This window comes from Thermobia domestica, chromosome 5, assembly GCF_964235325.1.
Source record: "Thermobia domestica chromosome 5, izTheDome1.hap1.1, whole genome shotgun sequence".
Taxonomy (NCBI): Eukaryota; Metazoa; Arthropoda; class Insecta; order Zygentoma; family Lepismatidae; genus Thermobia; species Thermobia domestica.
Window position 1 is genome coordinate 16,030,230 of NC_137458.1, and position 20,008 is coordinate 16,050,237.

Sequence of the window (20,008 nt, forward strand, 5' to 3'; positions counted from 1 at the left end):
AATTTAAGCAGTTCTGCAAACGTTTACAATGTTCATCATATCTCAAGAACGGTTTCAGACTATCAGATTGCTGTAAACGGAATTATGATATATTTAGTTTATTGAAAACTATATGTGAGGAGAACCGTCGTGGCTAAGTGGTTAACGTTCGCGCCTTGGCGTGGGAGACCCGGGTTCGATTTCCAGTGGGAGGTCCACGCCTTACATAGCTTCGCCGCTGAAGTTGACGTTAAACTGGAAATGAAATCAAATCAAATTATATGGGATTGGATGAATCAAATCAAATCAAATTATATATGGGATTGGATGAATCAAATCAAATCAAATTATATATGGGATTGGATGAATCAAATCTAATCAAATTATATAAGGGATTGGATAAATCAAATCAAATCAAATTATATATGGGATTGGATGACTCAAATCAAATCTGTGATTGAGCTGCTCATGTCTTCTCTACAATGAAGTGTATTCGGGTGTTTGTTGATTCTGACCACCAGGTCGCGCCACAGCGCTGGTCGTGAGTTTTCACTTCAGTACAAGTTTCCAGTTTTCTAGTGGGTTATATCACGTTTGCATAATATCCAGTAGCGTAGCGTGATATTCCGAAAGGGGGATGCCAAAGTTAGTCATTTGTGCGATATAGTACTACTGCAAGCAGCAATACATAGCTATTCCGAATGGAAATATAGGGTTATACAAAATTTAGGAGGAAGCCTCCCTAATTGGAGGTCTAGTGGGGCATAGAGAAGCGAATGCGTGGATTACGTTAGAATTTAAAAACCAATTGTCTCAGCTCCTTCTTGCTACTACCGTTGTGACGAGAAAACTAGGCCCCACTTTTGTATAAACATTGTTTCCAGTATCGTTCCCTTCATTTCTTTCTCGTGGGCGGCTTTTTTCTCCACATACTACACGTCAATCTCGTTCTTTCAAAAAAAAAAAATATATCGCCCCTAGAAATTTGTCGTCTTGGGTCCGGAACTCAGACGTCCGTTCGTGAATATGGGCCTGATTGTATATATCATTTGAAGATGTAAATACAAAGCACTTAAACCAACTCTGGGGGCCTGTTTCTGTATCCAGATACTGAAGTCAAGGGCGCAAATCTGTCTTCAACGTTCGTGGGATGGTTAAGACTGTTCCCATAATCTTTTCCTTTTTTAACGATGTTCAAAATATTTATGAAGTTGAAAAAAATGCTGTGGAGAATTAGGGAAGCAGAGTTGTCTATAACATCGGCAGGAGGGTACATTTTAAGGCTTATTGTGGGGGGAGGGGAGAAGAGACTCATATTACAGTAGATGAATCAGATTTCTGAGGTAAACCTGTTGTACTCGTATATTATATACCAAATGATGTAGATGAAATAGTGGTACATATCATTATTACAACTCAGTGCCGTGAGCACATTCTGAAATTTGAATATATGCATAATAATAATTGACATGTTTCTACTTACGCATCCACAATGATCCACATTAAAATTTTAGGACATTTGTTTTATAACAACACAAATAATGACTTCCCCAAAACTATGAAAGAAAATCAATCAGGCCTATATTTGGCGCAACAATACTCTTATCTGAGCAAAATTATGATTACCACAATAGCATTATAGGAATTGTTACAGGAATTAAACAAATAGTTGAAAATAGACTACTAATAATTAATGACAATGAAATATTAAAGAATACGATTCTTTTTTAAAAATGAAACAAGTCAAAGAACATCAGTTTCGTTTGTGGCAGTCGGATAGAAATCACCATCACAATCTCAAATCGGATTATTGGGGGGGGGACAAGATTGTAGGGAACATGTTCCCCTTATGTCCCCGAGATTTATGCCAGTGACTGAAGGGCCCTGGCACAATCTTTGCGAGTGACGGGGAGTGGTGGCTCTCTTGTCCTACCAGATCGGTGATTGTAATTCTACAGAATGCTTTATATTTATGCCTGTGTCTTTGAGCTCCTTTACGATGAAGATTACAATTACGATGCATTTAGTTGTGATTAAGGCATAACTATTTTAATACTATTATTTACATAACCGGCATGCTTCAAAAATGCGTTGAACTAACCATTTCCGTTTTGTTCTATATCCTTTATATTAGGGCTCGTACGTTCTGTTCAGAAACTATAGCTTAGTTCAAAATATATACAGTTGGAAATACTTGAATATGCCAGCGTATATCTAAAGCAAATGTATGGTTGCAAGGGATGAGGAGGAGTTAGAAGGGAAGTATTGCGCATGCGCATTCAACAGAAAGCAGACGAAAACCCCGATGCTTTCAGTAGGCCTGGAAGCCCGAGGAAAATAGCATACGACAGGAGGAAAGACAGAAAATGTGCATCTGAGCGACGCGCATGCGTAGGTTCCTCTTGTCAAAGTAAGTCGAGAGAGAGCGCCAGAAGATTGCAGTGGAAATAATTGTGATAATTACAAGCAAACAATTTATATATAATGAAATACGTACTTTTTCTTATTAACAGGGGATGCCGGGCATACCGGCGTTCTCTTACGCTACGCCGCTGATAATATCACAACTTGTACATGCGATGTACTGTCCTATAAAATGTTCTCGGAGTTCAACACGAGTCCAAGTGCTAGTGAGCGTATTGCAGTATCCCTTAATATTAACAAACTACACTACATGCTTCAGCACAAGGATCACCATGCAGCCAACGGATGCCATCTCCGAAGAAATACGAGGAGATCACGAAAACTCACGAAGAGGACCCCTTCAACGCCTCCATAGGTTCCGCCTCCAAAGACTGGCTATAAAAGAGGAAATATGGATTCAGAAGACATGAGTCACCAACTGATTATACCCTACTTATCTCTCCAAGCTTCTCTGGGCGGAAGAGACTCCCTAACTTTACCTCTGCGCTGCATCGCGCAAGAGATTCCTTAGGGGCCGTCCACATATTACGTTACGATATTTTGGACCAATTTTTACCCCTTCCCGCCCCCTTGTCACACTTCATAACGCAAGGCAAACCCCTTTTTGTTTTTCGCCAATTTTGCTTATTTCTGAAGTAATTTTTAATAGTAGAACTTTTTTTTTTTATTACAAAATGCTTCTGTTCTAAATATATTTGTAGTGTTTATTGGCCATCAAATCAAAGTTTTAGAAAATGGTAGTACAGTAATAATAATTTTAACCCCATAAGGTTGTTCAATTAAACAGTCTTAATTCTTCGAAATTGTATATTGTCATTTTCCCAAGGAGATCGCACTCATCCCAAAAGGAGACTAATGAGTGGCAAGAAGGAAATACTATCGGAAGATGCAAGGAAAACAGGATCTAACAAACTGACATCGTCCTGTTTTTTCTTTTCTTTTTTTCTTTCTTTCTTCCTTTTTATCGGGATCCAGGATGCTTTGTGTATTTGAAGTTTGCCAGTCTCAACGATGCAAAGAAGTTCTCTTCCTCCTAATCACAGATTCAAAGTCGCTGCACATGTGAAGAAGCAGGGACATCTAGTTTATGAAGAAGCTTTTGAGCATCTTGTTTGGACTTCAGTTTATCCCTTTTCAAATTCTTGTCCTGAAACAGTGCCAGAATGCGAATAAACTCAATTTCTAAACACATATTCAAATTCAAAAATTAAAAAAAAAAAAAAAATCAGTACGAGATGAATATCCGACGAATTAGGTTTTTAGTATCTTATTTTACTCTGAAAATCGTGCATCGTTCCGTCTCAAAAATATTATTTCACGAAAAAGTGTTTCTTTTGTTTTACAAGCGAAACTCCTTAGAAGAATAGAGTGGGCAATGATTCAAATCAAAAGTTTAAAATCATATTCTTAGAAACTGCGATACTAGTGGGAACGTGAGGGCATTTTCAAGCGGTGGTTACGATCGCTAACAACTAACTCCAGAGAAGCTTTGTGTGCCATAAATGCAATGCGACGATAGCCACAAAATGGAGTTTTATTGCATTGTAATACATACAATGTCTGGGGCCTAATAGCGTTTTCGAATCCGTTCTGCATGATTCATTTTACTGTATACAAGGTGTTTCAAAACAACACCGACAACGTTTGGGAGTTGATTCCTGACACCAAGATAAGACAAAAAGTATAGACCAACCTGGGTGCATAAATGCTTCCTTTCGGAGTTATAGGCTACCGAAAACATGAAAAAATGAACTTTAAAGGTCCATAGCTCCAAAACTATGGGACCTACCGTAGTTGGGTCAATAATTCACTTGAGAACTACTAATGTGCGCTGTCCAAAAATACATGTGTCAGAATCCTAAGGTACTCACGAAGCAATTTTTATAGAGAACGTTTGGCTATGAGCATATAATTTGAAGTACTCTCCAACTACCTCTATAAAAATTGTTGCGTAAGCACCACAGGATTCTGAAACATGGGTATTTGGATAGGGCACATACTAGTTCCTAAGTGAAGTCTTGACCCGACTGCGGTATGTCCCATAGTATTGGAGCTATGGACCTTTAAACTTCATTTTTTCATGTTCTCGGCAGCCTATAACTCCGAAAGGAAGCATTCGTGCACTCAGGATGGTCTATATTTTTTGTCTTATCTTGGTGTCAGGAATCACCTCCCAAACGTTGTTGGTATTGTTTTGAAACACCCTGTATAGGCTATATGTTCGCAATTTCCCGAAACAATGGAAATATTTATTTATAAACAAAGGAAAGAACTGAAGAAGATTGTATATAAATCTGAGAATGAAAATTAAAATTACAGCAAAGACATATGTTACATAACGAAGACGTAAATTCCCTACTCCCCCTTACCACACTTCGTAACGCAAGACCGAACCCCTCCTTCCCTTGCCGCGTTAGGTAATGTGTGGACGACCTCTAACACGAGGACGCTCTGAGGGTTTAATATCCGCAACCGAACAGGTTTTCCCAAAATTAGCAATCCTCATCACAGTCGACTTATTAGTTGCATTACTTTGACCAAACATTCCGCAGAGTTTGCGAACGGTCTCTGAACAACATTCATCATTTCTAATAATTTTTCAGTATGACAACATGCTGTTCCGTTGTGAAGCGCTCTTTTCTTATCGTACAGAAAACAAATGACGATCATGTGCTTGGTAACTACTAACCACAAAAATAACAGCTGAAAACCGTGTATCCTTCAGTGTTGCCAACTTGTTAGAACAGAAATGGCGGGTATTTCAAAAGTTGCGTTCTTTTAGGGGACACTCTTTACTATTTATAGCTTAAATCTTTCAAAGCATAAGGAGCATTTTAGTTCTTCAAATAAACATACAATTCTGACAGCATTACTTTAGTAACTTTTGCTGTTTCTTTTTGTTAAGGGAGAGCTTCCAGAGAGTTGCTGAAGAGAACGAGAAACTAAGGCAAGATCTGGAAACGAGCGAGATGGAGAGGCATGGATTGTCTAAATATGCTTTTGAATTAGAAGAAAAATCCAGAGCACAAATCTTTGAGCTTAAGACTAAATTGAGAGATCTCATAGATAAACAAGGTAATAACAAAATAAGCGTAGTCTATCCTATTTTACAGTAAAATTGATGACTACTTGATTTGTAAGGAGTTCAGTTTACCCTTTATATGTTTACTCTGTATGTGTGTGTGTTCGTAAACAAAAAAATCTTTTCCACCGTCTTTCTAGCACATCCCTCATGACTAGGCTTTCCATATTTTTAGACTAAAAATATAGATACCATATGAACCAATCATAGTAATGTTGCGTTCTGAAAAGACATCAACTTCCAAGGAGCTACTCGAATTTGGCATTGTAACTTACGCATAACAGAAACACTGTGCTACGAGGAGCGGTCCAGTAAGTTATCTACCTAGACAGAAGGAGGAGGCGGAGCATATTGACGCCTGACACGCACTCCAAGGCAGTGTTGCCAAACTGATCAGTACATATTATCGTACGCAGCACTTAAAATTATCGTTTTTGTTGTAAAATTATCGTATCTTTTGTTTTCAGTCTCAATATCAAGCTTTATTATCGTTAAGAGGAAATTAACATGAACGTTTACGTCTAAAACTATATTTAACAGTCTGCATAGGAAACAAGATTGATATCTACATTAAGTGGCTAGTAATTACTCCTTCTTGATCGGTTTCTTGTGTGTGTGTGGTCGTGGTCCCCGGTTTGATTACAGGTTTGCAGAGCAAATACTAGTAGTGGTTTGAATCAATTTTACAGTATGTTCTCACACAGCATCGCTGTTCAAAAATGTATGTTAAACTGTAATGATCCAATTAACCAATTACCTAGTAATAATGAACATATGTAAGTAGGTGAATTGGTTTTATGAGTTTAAAGTACAATAAACGCAAAATGTAGCTAACAGTGTAATATACAAATATTTAAATTACTACCCAATTAACTTAAATTTGCCTTCTCGAGACGTTGATCGTCTTTGTAATGTTTTGAGTAATTTTGTCACACACTCTTATGTTGCAAAATTCATGTTCGTTTTCACTAATGAATGAAATTTCTTTCGGATTTCAAACACCTCCAGAATTATCTTTTGTTTCTTATCAGGAGTTGATAAATTATCGTATACATTCCTATTATCGTACAGCAGCTATCGTACATCGAACAAGGGTCAAAATTATCGTAGGATTCGATAATTGTCGTACATGTTGGCAACGCTGCTCCAAGGTCACTGTGGGAAATCCCGCTGCGCAATTGGAGGTTAGTCGGAGCAATACAGTGGCTGTGGGCAGAGTTTTTGTGTTACGCCGCGTAGCGAATGTTTGTGTCAAAGACGCGAACATTGGATTTGCAGAAATTGGAGGCGGGGAGCACCACTCGGATGCAGCTGACCGAAGACTTGTTGGACTTCTTTGAGGAGGGCCAGGACAAATACCTGGCTCAATTGGTGAAAGGGGACGAACCTGTCGACAACGAAGTCCAACAGGCCGTTTCCCAGTAGTTTGCAGCCCTTGACAAAGACATTTTTTTCTCTGGAATTTCTCCGCTATCCACAAAGTGGTGACGGTGCATAGACCACCATTGTAACTAAATCGAAAAACAGCGATGACCAGGTGATCCTATCTGTATTCCTTCCTGTCTAGGTAAATAACTTATTGGATGTCCCTCGTATTATGACATGCAATCAACACAATCTTAGAGTCGCAAATTCTATTATAATTATTTTTTCTTATCCTACTCTAATTCACCTGCTCAATTTTGAAAGGAACATCAAAGAAAAGACCCGAAATACGGCACTGAAACAATGTATGGAAAATATAATTTTTCACAATATCAGTATTTCTTAACATTTTTCCTTACCTCTTCGTTTCAAAATATATATTAGAGAATCGAAGACCTAATTAAATGTGTTATATAGAATTCACTTCATCTCCCTTTTCAGAGGAGATGAAAGCTGCAATCGTTGAGAAGGGGAAGAAGGAACAGCAGAAGCTTTTGGAAGAAATAGAAGCAAAAGAGGAACAAATAGAGGCCATGCAAAGGGAGCTGAACAATCTGAAGCAATTCGAAAGAGAAAAGGCTTTGCTCTATCAACAGCTGGACGAGGTACTGTATTTAAGTTGTCCAAATTAAGTGTAACAGTTGCTCAAATGACCTTGTACTCTAATGTAAAGGACTCCTCCAGACAACTTGTAGTAATAACTTTTAGGTATATGGCACATTTTATTATTTCCTAAATTATAGCGTATCAGCGCGATACATACGTAAATTTAGCCAGCGAAACATTTGGGTTAGCTGTGATGTTGGAAGGAACAAGAGTAGTATAGGTAGATTATTTTCGGAACAGCTGTGAGCATTCGTACGTGCAGCATAACGTTTCCACAACAGTGCGAAAACAATTGACTACCAGCTTAGTGTGTGTTTCAGATGTAAAGCATCACGGGCAGTAGCCAATGGTGCGCGATATTCTGCGCGGTGTTGCCGGATTATGGACTCCCCTTTCCCTTCTCGCTCTTCCTCCAATTGAGATTATGACACATACATTGGCAACATTATTCGCAATGTAAATATACTATTCCAGCAAACTCAAGAATTTTGACTGTGCATCCTAGAAGTATGTATAGCAACTAAAATATTTACAGTGGATATGCTAAACACACGTCTTCAACGTTACTTTCATTACCGTCTATGTCAGTTAATATTTTGTCATTGTCTGAATCTGTGTCTTGTAAATTTATTATCATGGGCTAAAAAAATGTAAACAAAAAAATAATTCTTCGAGCCTGACTTCGTAGTACTTTTTTTTAAAGAAAACTCCGCACTTGTATTCGGTTTGCTTAAAAACATGGTCAACTATAATTTTGGAGAACAAACGAACTATCACGAAAAAAAGCAACTCAGACACTGATGAATTCTGTTATTGCTAGAAGAGAAGTTACGTTCCTACACAACTAGCCCCTTTGTTTCCTTATCAGTTTTCATAACAACTAACACTCTTGGGCTTGGTGTAGGTATCACAAAAGTAATCCATCTCATTCCTAAGCAACTCGATATACTCGAGTTTGTTTTGGGTTACGATAATTTATGACACCATTCAGACGCCTGGTGCTTTTGAAACGTGAAAAAAAACACAAAACATACTGCGTTTCTTCTGTCGAATAAGGAAGAATCTAACTTGAAGTAAATTTCAGAACAATATTACGAACTTCCCATACTTTGTTCTTACGATGTTAGGCAAATATATATATATATATATATATATATATATATATATATATATATATATATATATATATATATATATATATATATATATATTTCTAAACTATTTCCAACTCCAAAATGAGGTTCGTCTGATATAGTTAATGCAAATGAGGGACGTTTATAATAAAATATGAACATTTTTAAAACAAACATCATTAAAACGGTTTCTGTACCTAGTTAAAACAGCTAAAATTAATCATATGTTTTATATTCTCATTTCCCTAACACACCGTATGAATTCACTACTATATTATTGCATAATAATATCTGAGTTGATATTTTTGAGTTTTTTTCCTTTACTATTTTAACCCACATGAGCACAAAGTCAGATAAACAGACTGCTATAAACAGCGTTTGTTTTCTTATGAATAGTTTATTGATTCATCTACAATCCGGTTTTCAACTCAGCTGTCAAGATCTGTCTTTTGATAAGGTAGCATCGTGAAAATATAACATGTGTATAGTATGTATGGTGAGTTAAAATGCTTTCATATTCTGAAAGAGATCATTTGTTCTCTTTTAAATGTGTGAAAAGCTTTCCTCCCCATGAAAGTAATGTTCCCCTAGAACAACCTGCTGGTTACACCCATGATTATTCTGTAATAAAAGTTGAGTTCTATTTCCAAATTGAAGAAAAATCCACTGGAAATTAGACGCGGGACTCATCGCTCGTTTTACTAATTGTTTTATATGGAAACCTTTAAAAGCATGTATCACAACAACCAGTTCACATAGAAAGATGTAGTTTTCACGTGTGTGTTTGTAATTCTTTTCACTACTTCGTAAAGTGAGCAGTTGGTGTGCTAATGCAATATTTCTAATAAGCGCCTCTGGTATTGTCAAGATTCGCAGTAGCGCGAGAAATCAACGTACAGAACTGCTTGTCGCGAATTGTCAACACCGCTCAAAGCCAATTGGACGCCGCGTGAAGCCAACTCAAGGCCATGCAAATTGTCGTTTGAAACACACAATACACATACTGACCACAGCGCTTTCATTGTGCGCAACTCCTCACTCTCCTCCCATATTCCGGCTCACTGACTAGCTTTGCGCCAAAAATCAGAGCTGTTCCGAAAATAATCTATCTATACCAAGGATGTTAGGATAGTAATATAGTGACCGCGACGCCTCGTGAAGCCTGGACACTACATCAATCACAGAACTGCTTTGCCTCATGTGTGTATCGGAAAAATTCGGTACAATTCGTGAAACTGGCTTCCGAACCAACACTTAAGGAAACGTGAAACAACGGAAGTGCACCTACAGTGTTGCCAAACTTTAAAGCTATGGTGAACGAGCGACAAAAAACACAGCATTGAAGGAACTGCAATACGAACGGTATCAATTATTCGAATTAAACTTTAACAATGAATAACAGCGACATAAATAAAACTAAATTTAGCGTCAATCCGACAACACTGTACCCCTCAGCAGACCTTCTCCGTATAGCGCGAGAGACAACACTGGTAAAATTTCATGAATGGGGGTAGACGACAAGAGCACATCCTCGTGTTCTATTGGATCCTGAAATCAGCTTCACGACTCCTTGCGATCACTATAGTAACTCGTGAGCCCTTACAAGTGTTAGAGCGAGTTGAAATTTTGGATGGACCAGCTAGTGAGTATCTTAATGGATCGATTAGGCTAGCATCTTTTAATCTTTTGGGATAATGTAATTGCAGACCAAAACATATTTTAGAGTACTATTCATTGTCAATATTTTCCCGGTCTTAAACGATATTTGCATTAGATTGTGAGGGCCTGAGATAGGCAACCTTATCAATGCCGTCCTCAATTTGTTGAGTTTGACAGCCGAAATGGAATATTTCAATTTTACGACCCTCGGTTATGTCATGTAGTCTAAAGAACACTACGATGATGATGATGATAATGAATGAAATAGTGAAACTTAAAAAGTAGGAGAAACGGGAGGATCCTGAGAAAACCCACGCACATGGTGTTGGTCCACCACAAATCCCACTTGGCGCAAGCTTGGATCGAACCAGGACTCCCACGCACTAGAAGTGAATACTGTACCACAGAACTACCGCGGCTCCTAGGTTGACAACTAAGTAGTCTACTGTGGTTATCAGAGGCATACAAAATTGGTCAAACATCAAGAAACGCTTCAACACACCTTAAATTAACATGTCTCCAATCTTAAGGGATTTCGAGAAATGGACATGTCCGTGTTGTCAAGTCCTAGGTCTGGAGTAGGCTGCAAAATAGTACCAAATTGAAACAAAAGGGGCCGAATTCATCATTTTATACTAGTGTAATACATGACTCTATAACGAAATTAAAAGAGGTAAAGTTCTAGAACACCCCCCCCCCTTCCAAGAGTCCAAATCAAGAAAGTGCTCTTTTTAAAAAATTAAAAAAAAACGAATAGGAGGACCCCATCAACCGTGGATATAGATGAAAGTTTTCTCGCACGTAGGAAGTATAACAGAAGCCGCAAATTAAAAGGGAAATCAGTTATCACCTTCGGTATGTATTGTAAAGTAACCAAACGCGCCTCTATTTCAAAGTGACCCATAAACCGAAACGGTATATGGCCATATACCGTTTCGGTTTATGGATCACTTTGAAATATATAACATATAGAACAAAACAAATCAATCACTTCCATCTAGCGTCATTTGTTTCCCGGTATAGTGAACGAATTACGAATTTTCCACACAAAGTTCGTAGCGTTATGCAGTGCAACATCACAGATTGAATGTTCAACAGTATTTTTTAAAGAGTCCAACACACAGTATGAGTAAAATGAGATATAGGGAAAGTCTTACTGACACTTTTGAAAATGTAACAAGTATTTATTAAATTGTGCTGAATTCGGTAGAATTATACTAGCTTTTTCACAAAAAGGGCTGAAAATGCAACGTGATACCAACGGGCCGATGAATTAAAAAAAGGGCTGGATTTGGTACAATTGTACCAAATGTGGCAACACTGTGCCATGTTATTTTAACCCTACAATCCCATCCTTTTTTGTTCCCTCCTAAGTGCAATATTAAAAACATTTAAACATGTCTTTATTTATTTTAAAATTAAAGCCTAAATACTAATTTACACCTCTCTAATTTTAAGGGTTTTCGAGATATAGTCACTTTATTTTAACAAAAGTGCAATTCCACCTCAATTTTTTCTTTCTTCCTTTTTCCTTTCTTACAAGGAAAATACCAAGAAATGCTGAAACACACGTTTAATTATTTTAAATTAAAAGCGTAAATATATGTTTTTATGCGTCTAACCTTACGGGATTTCGACATATAGTGCAGTAAATGAAGCTCAAATTTTAATGAAGTAAGGAAAAATTAGTAACAAGCTGAAAATTGGCACAGATGTTGGGAATGATGTTCTAAACAACATACTAAAAGTCCCCTGAAATCCCAAGTCACCTTCATATTGGAAAATGGCCGCCGGAAGTGCCAAATGAACAATACCCAGATAAAAATTGCACTTCGAAGTCACTTGCGATCCGAAGTCACTTGCGATTAATGCTGGTGGGAGGGGCGAAACATTATGACGTGTTTAAGGTTGTCGTCCTCCCTCTTGGTGGCCGTCATCTTGGAATCAACTTGTTTATTTTAAATAGCAACATGGTCCTGTGACATATTAAACAACATCCTCGTTCGAAGAGAAACCAACTGTAAGGTTATTTTTCCAAAACATGCAACAGTTTTGAAGTTGTGAATAGATTTGGGATATGTTATGTGTGAAATACTGTGATACATGCTGTATGAATTTTAGAATTAACGGGTAAAGATAAAGTAACAAACAAGCTTTGTAACATTTCACATTATGTATTCTTTAATAACCAGGAAAGGAGAGAACTAAAACAGAGAAGACAAATACAATCACATGACATGTTCAGCATGCTTACTTTTGTGTTCTATGCATATCCTTAACCGTGAGACCAATGCTTGTGCACTCTACTTAGCGTAGTTGGTGATATTTGCTCACAGGCCGTAATGATTCTTCTTTTCAGGTAGCCAATGTCATTATTTGTACATTGGTAGACAATAGCTTTAAAGTGACCCAAAAGATTAGAAATCCAACTGCGTTAGGTCAGGGAGAAGAGGTCCCGGCGTTCATCCTCGTGGGAAAATTTTGGCCCTGAAACCGTTATCAGAGGCCCTAAACCGGCCTAAACCAGTATGTTGCTATGCTAGAATAAGCAAGTATACTCTTGGACGCCTACCGGCTGTTATTTTTTCCTAGAATTCGAAGGCAAGTTTCAACAGGCCTTTAGTTGTTATGCTCATAGCCTTTTAGGGCTACCATCAGCTATAAGTTCATGAAAAAACATGCCTTTTCGTCTTCTATTTCGTTTTCTAGTCGTCTTGTATTGGATAGCTAATTTGGATCCCCCGCGCCCCGCCCTTCCGCGAAGAGCACGTGGGAAAATTTTGGTCCTGGGAACCCGTTGTTGCTATGCTCATACTCTTTTACGGCTACCGGATCTTCATCACAGTCCTTTCAGTTATCACGATTGAAACTTCCCAATTGATTGGTCTTCGTCTTTTCATTTTGTATTAAATAGCTATTTTTCATAGCATTGAGTAGCTATTTTAGACCCTCACCCCCAATCCTTTGATATTCAGTGATCGAAGCATCCCAATTGATTGGTCTTCGTCTTTTCGTCTTGTATTGAATTGATTGGCGTTAGGCCCCCTGTAGTATAGCATATGATTGGGTAGCTATTTTAGACCCCCATCCCAAATCCTTTGATATTCAGTGATCGAAGCTTCCCAATTGATTGGTCTTCGTCTTTTCGTTTTGTATTGAATAGCTATTTTGCATAGCATTATGTAGCTATTTTAGACCCTCACCCCCAATCCTTTGATATTCAGTGATCGAAGCTTCCCAATTGATTGATCTTCGTCTTTTCATTTTGTATTAAATAGCTATTTTGCATAGCATTGAGTAGCTATTTTAGACCCTTACCCCCAATCCTTTGATATTTAGTGATCGAAGCATCCCAATTGAGTGGTCTTCGTCTTTTCGTCTTGTATTGAATTGATTGACGTTAGGTCCCCTGTACCTTACATATGATATATATCGTTCGAAGCTCTTCATTTCGAAACACTATAATGCTTTCAAGTATTCAATGCTCTCTTTCTCTCTATCTCTTTCATCGAGAATCGAATCCGGACCAAAGTGGTATTAAAACGTAAATAACAAACATAAAAATAAATTTAAAAAATACAGCATCATATTATTATTATTATTATTATTTTCGGGGAGTGAAAGTGAAACAGACCACTAACCTTGATTGTAGTTTCGCTAACTTACGATATAAAGATTCTGTACACAAAAATCCACTTTGGTAGGGAGCTGGGATCGAATTTGGTACTTCATAATTTTAGAGTTGAACTAGTCCTTGCATGAAAAAAAAGAATTTCACGTATATAGCACTTCGTTTCAGGACAAAAAGGATCGAATTAACTTAATGCCTTAAAATATTCAATGCTTTCTCACCGAGAATCGAACCCGGATCCCCAAGAGTCACGGTTTTTCGTAAGTGTATGGAACATGTATAAACATTTTCGACTGACTTGCACATCATCGGACCCGATTTCCCCACTCTGATCAAAACCTCGGCTGGCTATCTGAAAAGATCATAAAGATATAATCATTATTATAAAATAAAATATGACCAAAAATATGAAACATGTTCCCTTAACTATCTTACTGTACTTTGACAGAAATAGCATTGGGTAGCTATTGAAGCTAAAAACGCAAGTTTCTCATTGCATTGGGTATCTATTTTGAATCCACTACCCACAGCCCCCTCCTGTTGCTAAGTGTTAGGCAACGTCTGTAGGAAACTTTTTGTCCTGGGAACGTTCCCTGTATTGCTAAGATGAACATAATGGTTCTTGATTGTTTTAAATCGTGTTGGATTTCATTGATTGAACATGGTCTAATAACGGAAGTTTCTCATAGCCTTTCATAATGTTTTGACAACGTAAGATGAAAATTTGTATAGTCAAGTCGACAGGAGCACTTGTGTTATATGTGAAAGTGATATATGAAGGATCATATGTTTTCTCATGACAATGACCACTTGAGTACATGCTTCCCATAGCAATTCACAATGTTTTGAAGTCATAGACTGGGAATCTTAAAGATTCCATCTTTTTTCTGATTAGTTGTTGAGGAGAATATAATGTTTCATTGAAGCTATTTGCTTTATCTAATTTGGTCTTGGGATTCTCACGAATTCACTTGTAAGTGTTCATGGGAATAGGATTTGTTTGCAGACTGTTCTTTGATCGAATAGATCTTAGTTGCTAAGGTGAATATCGCATTGCATGATTTTTTCAAACGTATACAGCATTTGAAATTACATGTATGTTTGTTGTCGTCTTCACATACGAACATACTCACGTGCGACTAAAGATAGTGTAATCTGAACGCGAAAACGCTGAGTTATGTGTAATGTAAAATAAGTTTGTTAATACTAAAGATGCTATTTTGATACACTTACCGAATAATGTGTGTGAATAAGGAAAGTAAACTTTGTTTCAGATGTGGAACTGAATAAAGATATGAAATGTAGCAGGGGAGAGGTGGGGAGGTTGTATTCACTTGAAAAAGCTCATATCTTTCTTGAGAGCCTTCATCATAATAAGTTCGCTTTATCTTTGACTTCAGATATAAGTGATCGTATTGCTTCGCGATTGCGTTTGCCTTTAATGTATATATGGGATTTATGAATTTTTTTGTTCATGTGTTTGCGAGATATCGTATTTTGCTAACCACCTTTTTGTATACTCCAGTCGATATCCTTATGTGATTCATAAAGAATACTAACCAATAATGATCATCTAGTTCAGTTTGGTGTGCATTTTTCGTACAATTGAACTGAACATGGCTTATTAATAACGACATTACAACGCTATTTAAGATGAAATCTTTCAGTTTAACGCCCCAGAAAAATGTCCTTTTTCACTAAGAGGTCACATGATTTAAGCTTCAGTGCTCTCTCTCCGGAAATCGAACTCAGAACCACGTTCACCACATGTCCGTGTTAGCTATTAGACCAGCTGGGGGTGCTAAAAGAACTTAGTAACAAAAAGATGGCCAGATGGTACAGCGGCAGAGCGCTTACATTTGGTGTATGGGGTCCCTAGTTCGACTACCGAATATATTAGCTCATGGTGTCCTTAGCATAATGGGCATATTCGTAGGACATTAAATAAGTTTGTGGTGGACAACATCGTGTCCGTTGATTCTCATGGGGTATTTCCGCTTCATCTCATTATATCATTTCATTTACCTTAATCATCCTTTCATCTTAGCCTAAAAGAGATATTCGTGGGCCGTTAAACTGAAAGATTTCATCTTTATCGTTGCACACAATTGTTTTCCCGCTCAACGTTAGTAACATTCTACAATTTAGTCCTGTTTCTGTTCTTATGGCTAGGTTTGGAAATTTATATTTTAATAAAAAATAAAAGAAACGAAAAATCGTCTTAGACGTTCCTTAAGTAGAATTACTTCGAACAAGAAATCTTAATTCTGTGGCGAGGTCACGTCCCTCATGATATAGTTCATTCTCGAGATGAGATAGAATACATCGAGAAGCAAGATCGACGATACTTTTACAAAAATTTATGATGAGATCCAATGTCGGACAGAACTCCTTATAAAAGTCATAGAAAAAGGATTCATTCTGTTTTCACTGTTGTAAATTAAGGCTTTAATCGGAAGATATCCGTTAAATCGTGTAATATGGCAACTCGGCTTGGAAGTACAAGACATCACATACAAATTTTGCCTTCATGTATTATTAGTCTAGATGCTCAGTATAATAATAAGGACGTCAACGCATCTCTCTTTGTTTCAGACCAATCTCATAGTTCGTGAAGAAAAATTTATTACTTTTAGATTCATTTAAATAAATGTTAATTAGTTTAAATAACTTTTCTCGGTGTTTCAAATTTTGTAAGAATGTTATACATTGTTTCCCAAGTATGCCTTGGTCTTTCTCAAGTTAATAAATAATTGATATGCATGGATATAGCATTAGCACTTTTTTAGCTGTAAAATTAGTGTAATAAACCTTTGTACCAATGATAAGCAAATTCTCTCATTACACTCTTTGTTAACTTACTTAGTAGCAAATTTCATTATTTATGCAATTCAGCTTATTTCGTTCACGATTTACTTCCTATGTGATCAAAGAAATGATCTTTGTTCGTGTGATTTGTTAAGACATCATGTTCTCACAATATGTTTAGGAAAATCGATGAGCTAGAAATTTTCAATCCTGTGTGAATGTGTTAAATTTTCTGTCTCACGCAGGAGAGTCCTTTATTATTATATCCTCAGAGAGATAAGAAAGGTATCCTGCGAATTCTTAAGACAATGAGGACAAGCTGATTTAGTGGTCATACATATAGAACACGTCTTCGAGAGTGAAGATATTATCTATTAGTTAAAGATGGCATCGTCAATGAATTTATTAACCAAACTTAATGCATAGTCGTTAGTATCTTTTACAAAATTACAAGACTTAGAAATTAATAAAACCTATCGTATTGTAGATTGCAAATTAATTACAACCGTATATGGAAAGAAGGTTTGTGTGACTTTTGAGGCAGGACAAAAAGTGATTCTACCAGGGCGATTTACTGAAAAAGTAAAAGCAGATAATAGTGCATTATTAACATATTTGCAAAGTGGAAACGTATGTTTAATATACAAAGGGGAAAAGATTAATTTAACGGGACATAGCATGCACGATATTGAATTCACTGAGTTGGCCGCGTCGTAAGTGTATGGACATGTACATGATTATCGACTTCTTCTTCATTCTCTTCCTTTCCCCCTTTCACGTGTGCTCAGACAAACATGTGTGTGATTAGTGACATTATTTTGTACTGTTCAGCTATTGGAGTGACATGTCCATGAGTATTTGTTCATCGACTATGGTAACTAAGAAAGATTGTTTGCTGTTAAATGTTCAATATGGACTTAGTTCAATGAAAACAAGATTAATTTGTATTGGTCTGGATAGTGATACATTTGAGCCAGTGATTCGTATTGGTAAAGGAATTATTTTTGGAGTGGAGTTAAATTTGTCGGAGTGGGAAAAACTTGTACATTTGATCCCTTTTGTTTCGGACTATTTAAATTCGCAAGTGAAAATTACATGTATAAATTCTCTTGGACGAAATAATGAACTGCTGATGCGAAACTTAATGGGTGAGAAAATAGTGGTGATACAAAAAAAAAAAAAAAGGTACACTTTATGCTCCTCGAAACAGTGAGTACTTAAATTCAATGGGATGGGGGTCTAAAATAGCTACCCAATCATATGCAATACTACAGGGGGCCTAACGCCAATCAATTCAATACAAGACGAAAAGACGAAGACCAATTAATTGGGATGCTTCGATCACTGAATATCAAAGGATTGGGGTGAGGGTCTAAAATAGCTACTCAATGCTATGAAAAACAGCTATTCAATACAAAATGAAAAGACGAAGACCAATCAACTGGGAAGTTTCCATCGTGATAACTGAAAGGACTGTGATGAAGATCCGGTAGCCGTAAAAGAGTATGAGCATAGCAACAACGGGTTCCCAAGACCAAAATTTTCCCACGTGCTCTTCGCGTAAGGGCGTGGCGTGGGGGATCCAAATTAGCTATCCAATAAAAGACGACTAGAAAACGAAATAGAAGACGAAAAGGCATGTTTTTTCATGAACCTATAGCTGATGGTAGCCCTAAAAGGCTATGAGCATAACAACTAAAGGCCTGTTGAAACTTGCCTTCGAATTCTAGGAAAAAATAACAGCCGGTAGGCGTCCAAGAGTATACTTGCTTATTCTAGCATAGCAACATACTGGTTTAGGCCGGTTTAGGGCCTCTGATAACGGTTTTAGGGCCAAACTTTACCCACGGGGATGAACGCAGAGACCTCTACTCAGGGTATCTTGCTGGCCAGTCAACTGGTCCATGGAGACCTATCCACCAACCGGGAAAATGTTCATTGAGCCATCGATTACATTACGGCCATAATACGGTGGTACTCCATCTTGTTGCCAATATTGATGAAATCACCCTTTCTCGTTCAACAAAAATGGCATACACAACTTTGAAACTGTTGCAGGTTTTGGAAAAATAACCTTACCGTTGGTTTCTCTTCGAACGAGGATGTTGTTTAATATGTCACAGGACCATGTTGCTATTTAAAATAAACGAGTTGATTCCAAGATGACGGCCACCAAGATGGCTGATGACAACCTTAAACACGTCATAATGTTTCGCCCCTCCCACCAGCATTAATCGCAAGTGACTTCGGATCGACTGCATTGACAGTTTCTGAAATACTTAGCCCTGTCCAGATATTGTATTTCACTTAACAAAATATTAGCTTTCAATTACTTCGGACATTTGGACATTTTCCAATACGGCGAACGAAGAAGTTGTGGGATTTTAGTATGTCAATTAAATAAGTTTTACCAACATCTATGTCAAATTTTAACTTGTTAATAATTACTTCCTAAGTTCAATAAAATTTTAAATTAATTTGACGGTAAATTTTGGAATTTTAGAATTTAGAATTAAATATTTCTAAAAGTATGCGTTTTATGAAAAATTGTTTCTCTATAAAAAAAATGTTGTGTTATCTATGTCCTATAAAACGACACTAAGTTTATCTCTTTATGTTCAACCGTAGTGGAGATATTGCAATTTTTATCTGGGTATTGTTTATTTGGCACTTCCGGCCGCCATTTTCCAATATGGCAACGAAGGTCACTTGGGATTTCAGGGGACTTTTAGTATGTTGTTTAGAACATCATTTCCAACAGCTGTACCAATTTTCAGCTTGTTACTAATTTCTTCCTTACTTTTTGGTAATTTGACTGCACTAATAATTATTATCTTATTTTAACACTTGCAACCGCCACTGATTTTTTCTCCCCGCCTTTTTCCTTCTCTTGTAGGGGAAATATCAAAAGACGCTGAAACACGTTTTTAGTTATTTTAAATGAACGGCGCGGGTACTTGGTCGAAAAAGTGTAAAAAGCTTTTTTCAGGGCAGCCATCCTCAATGGGGTTTTCCTCATTCACACCAGGCAAATGCCTGTATGATACCTACCATATAGGTCCTAGGCCGCTTCTTTCCTTCCATTTCCCCGAATAGTGTGCTCGTCGAGGAAGTCATCCCTCAAACGTGAGGGGCTAACATGACCATAGATGCCGAAAGCCAAGATACCTAATTCCTAAACCCTATTTTAAATGAAAAATCTAAATACCAAATTTCATGTCTCTAACCTTCAGACATTCGGATATATATGGACATCTTATG

General features: G+C 37.2%; 1 protein-coding gene across 2 annotated transcripts in view; it reads left to right on the forward strand.

Annotated features, from left to right (window-relative positions):
* LOC145684592 (basal body-orientation factor 1-like) overlaps positions 1-20,008 on the forward strand; it is a 120,546-nt gene that overhangs the window by 79,209 nt on the left and 21,329 nt on the right. For both annotated transcript variants that reach the window (XM_081756983.1, XM_081756984.1), the window contains exons 3-4: positions 5,309-5,478; positions 7,352-7,515. In XM_081756983.1, the coding sequence (XP_081613109.1) occupies positions 5,309-5,478; positions 7,352-7,515 (334 nt within the window). The remainder of the gene's footprint in view (positions 1-5,308; positions 5,479-7,351; positions 7,516-20,008) is intronic.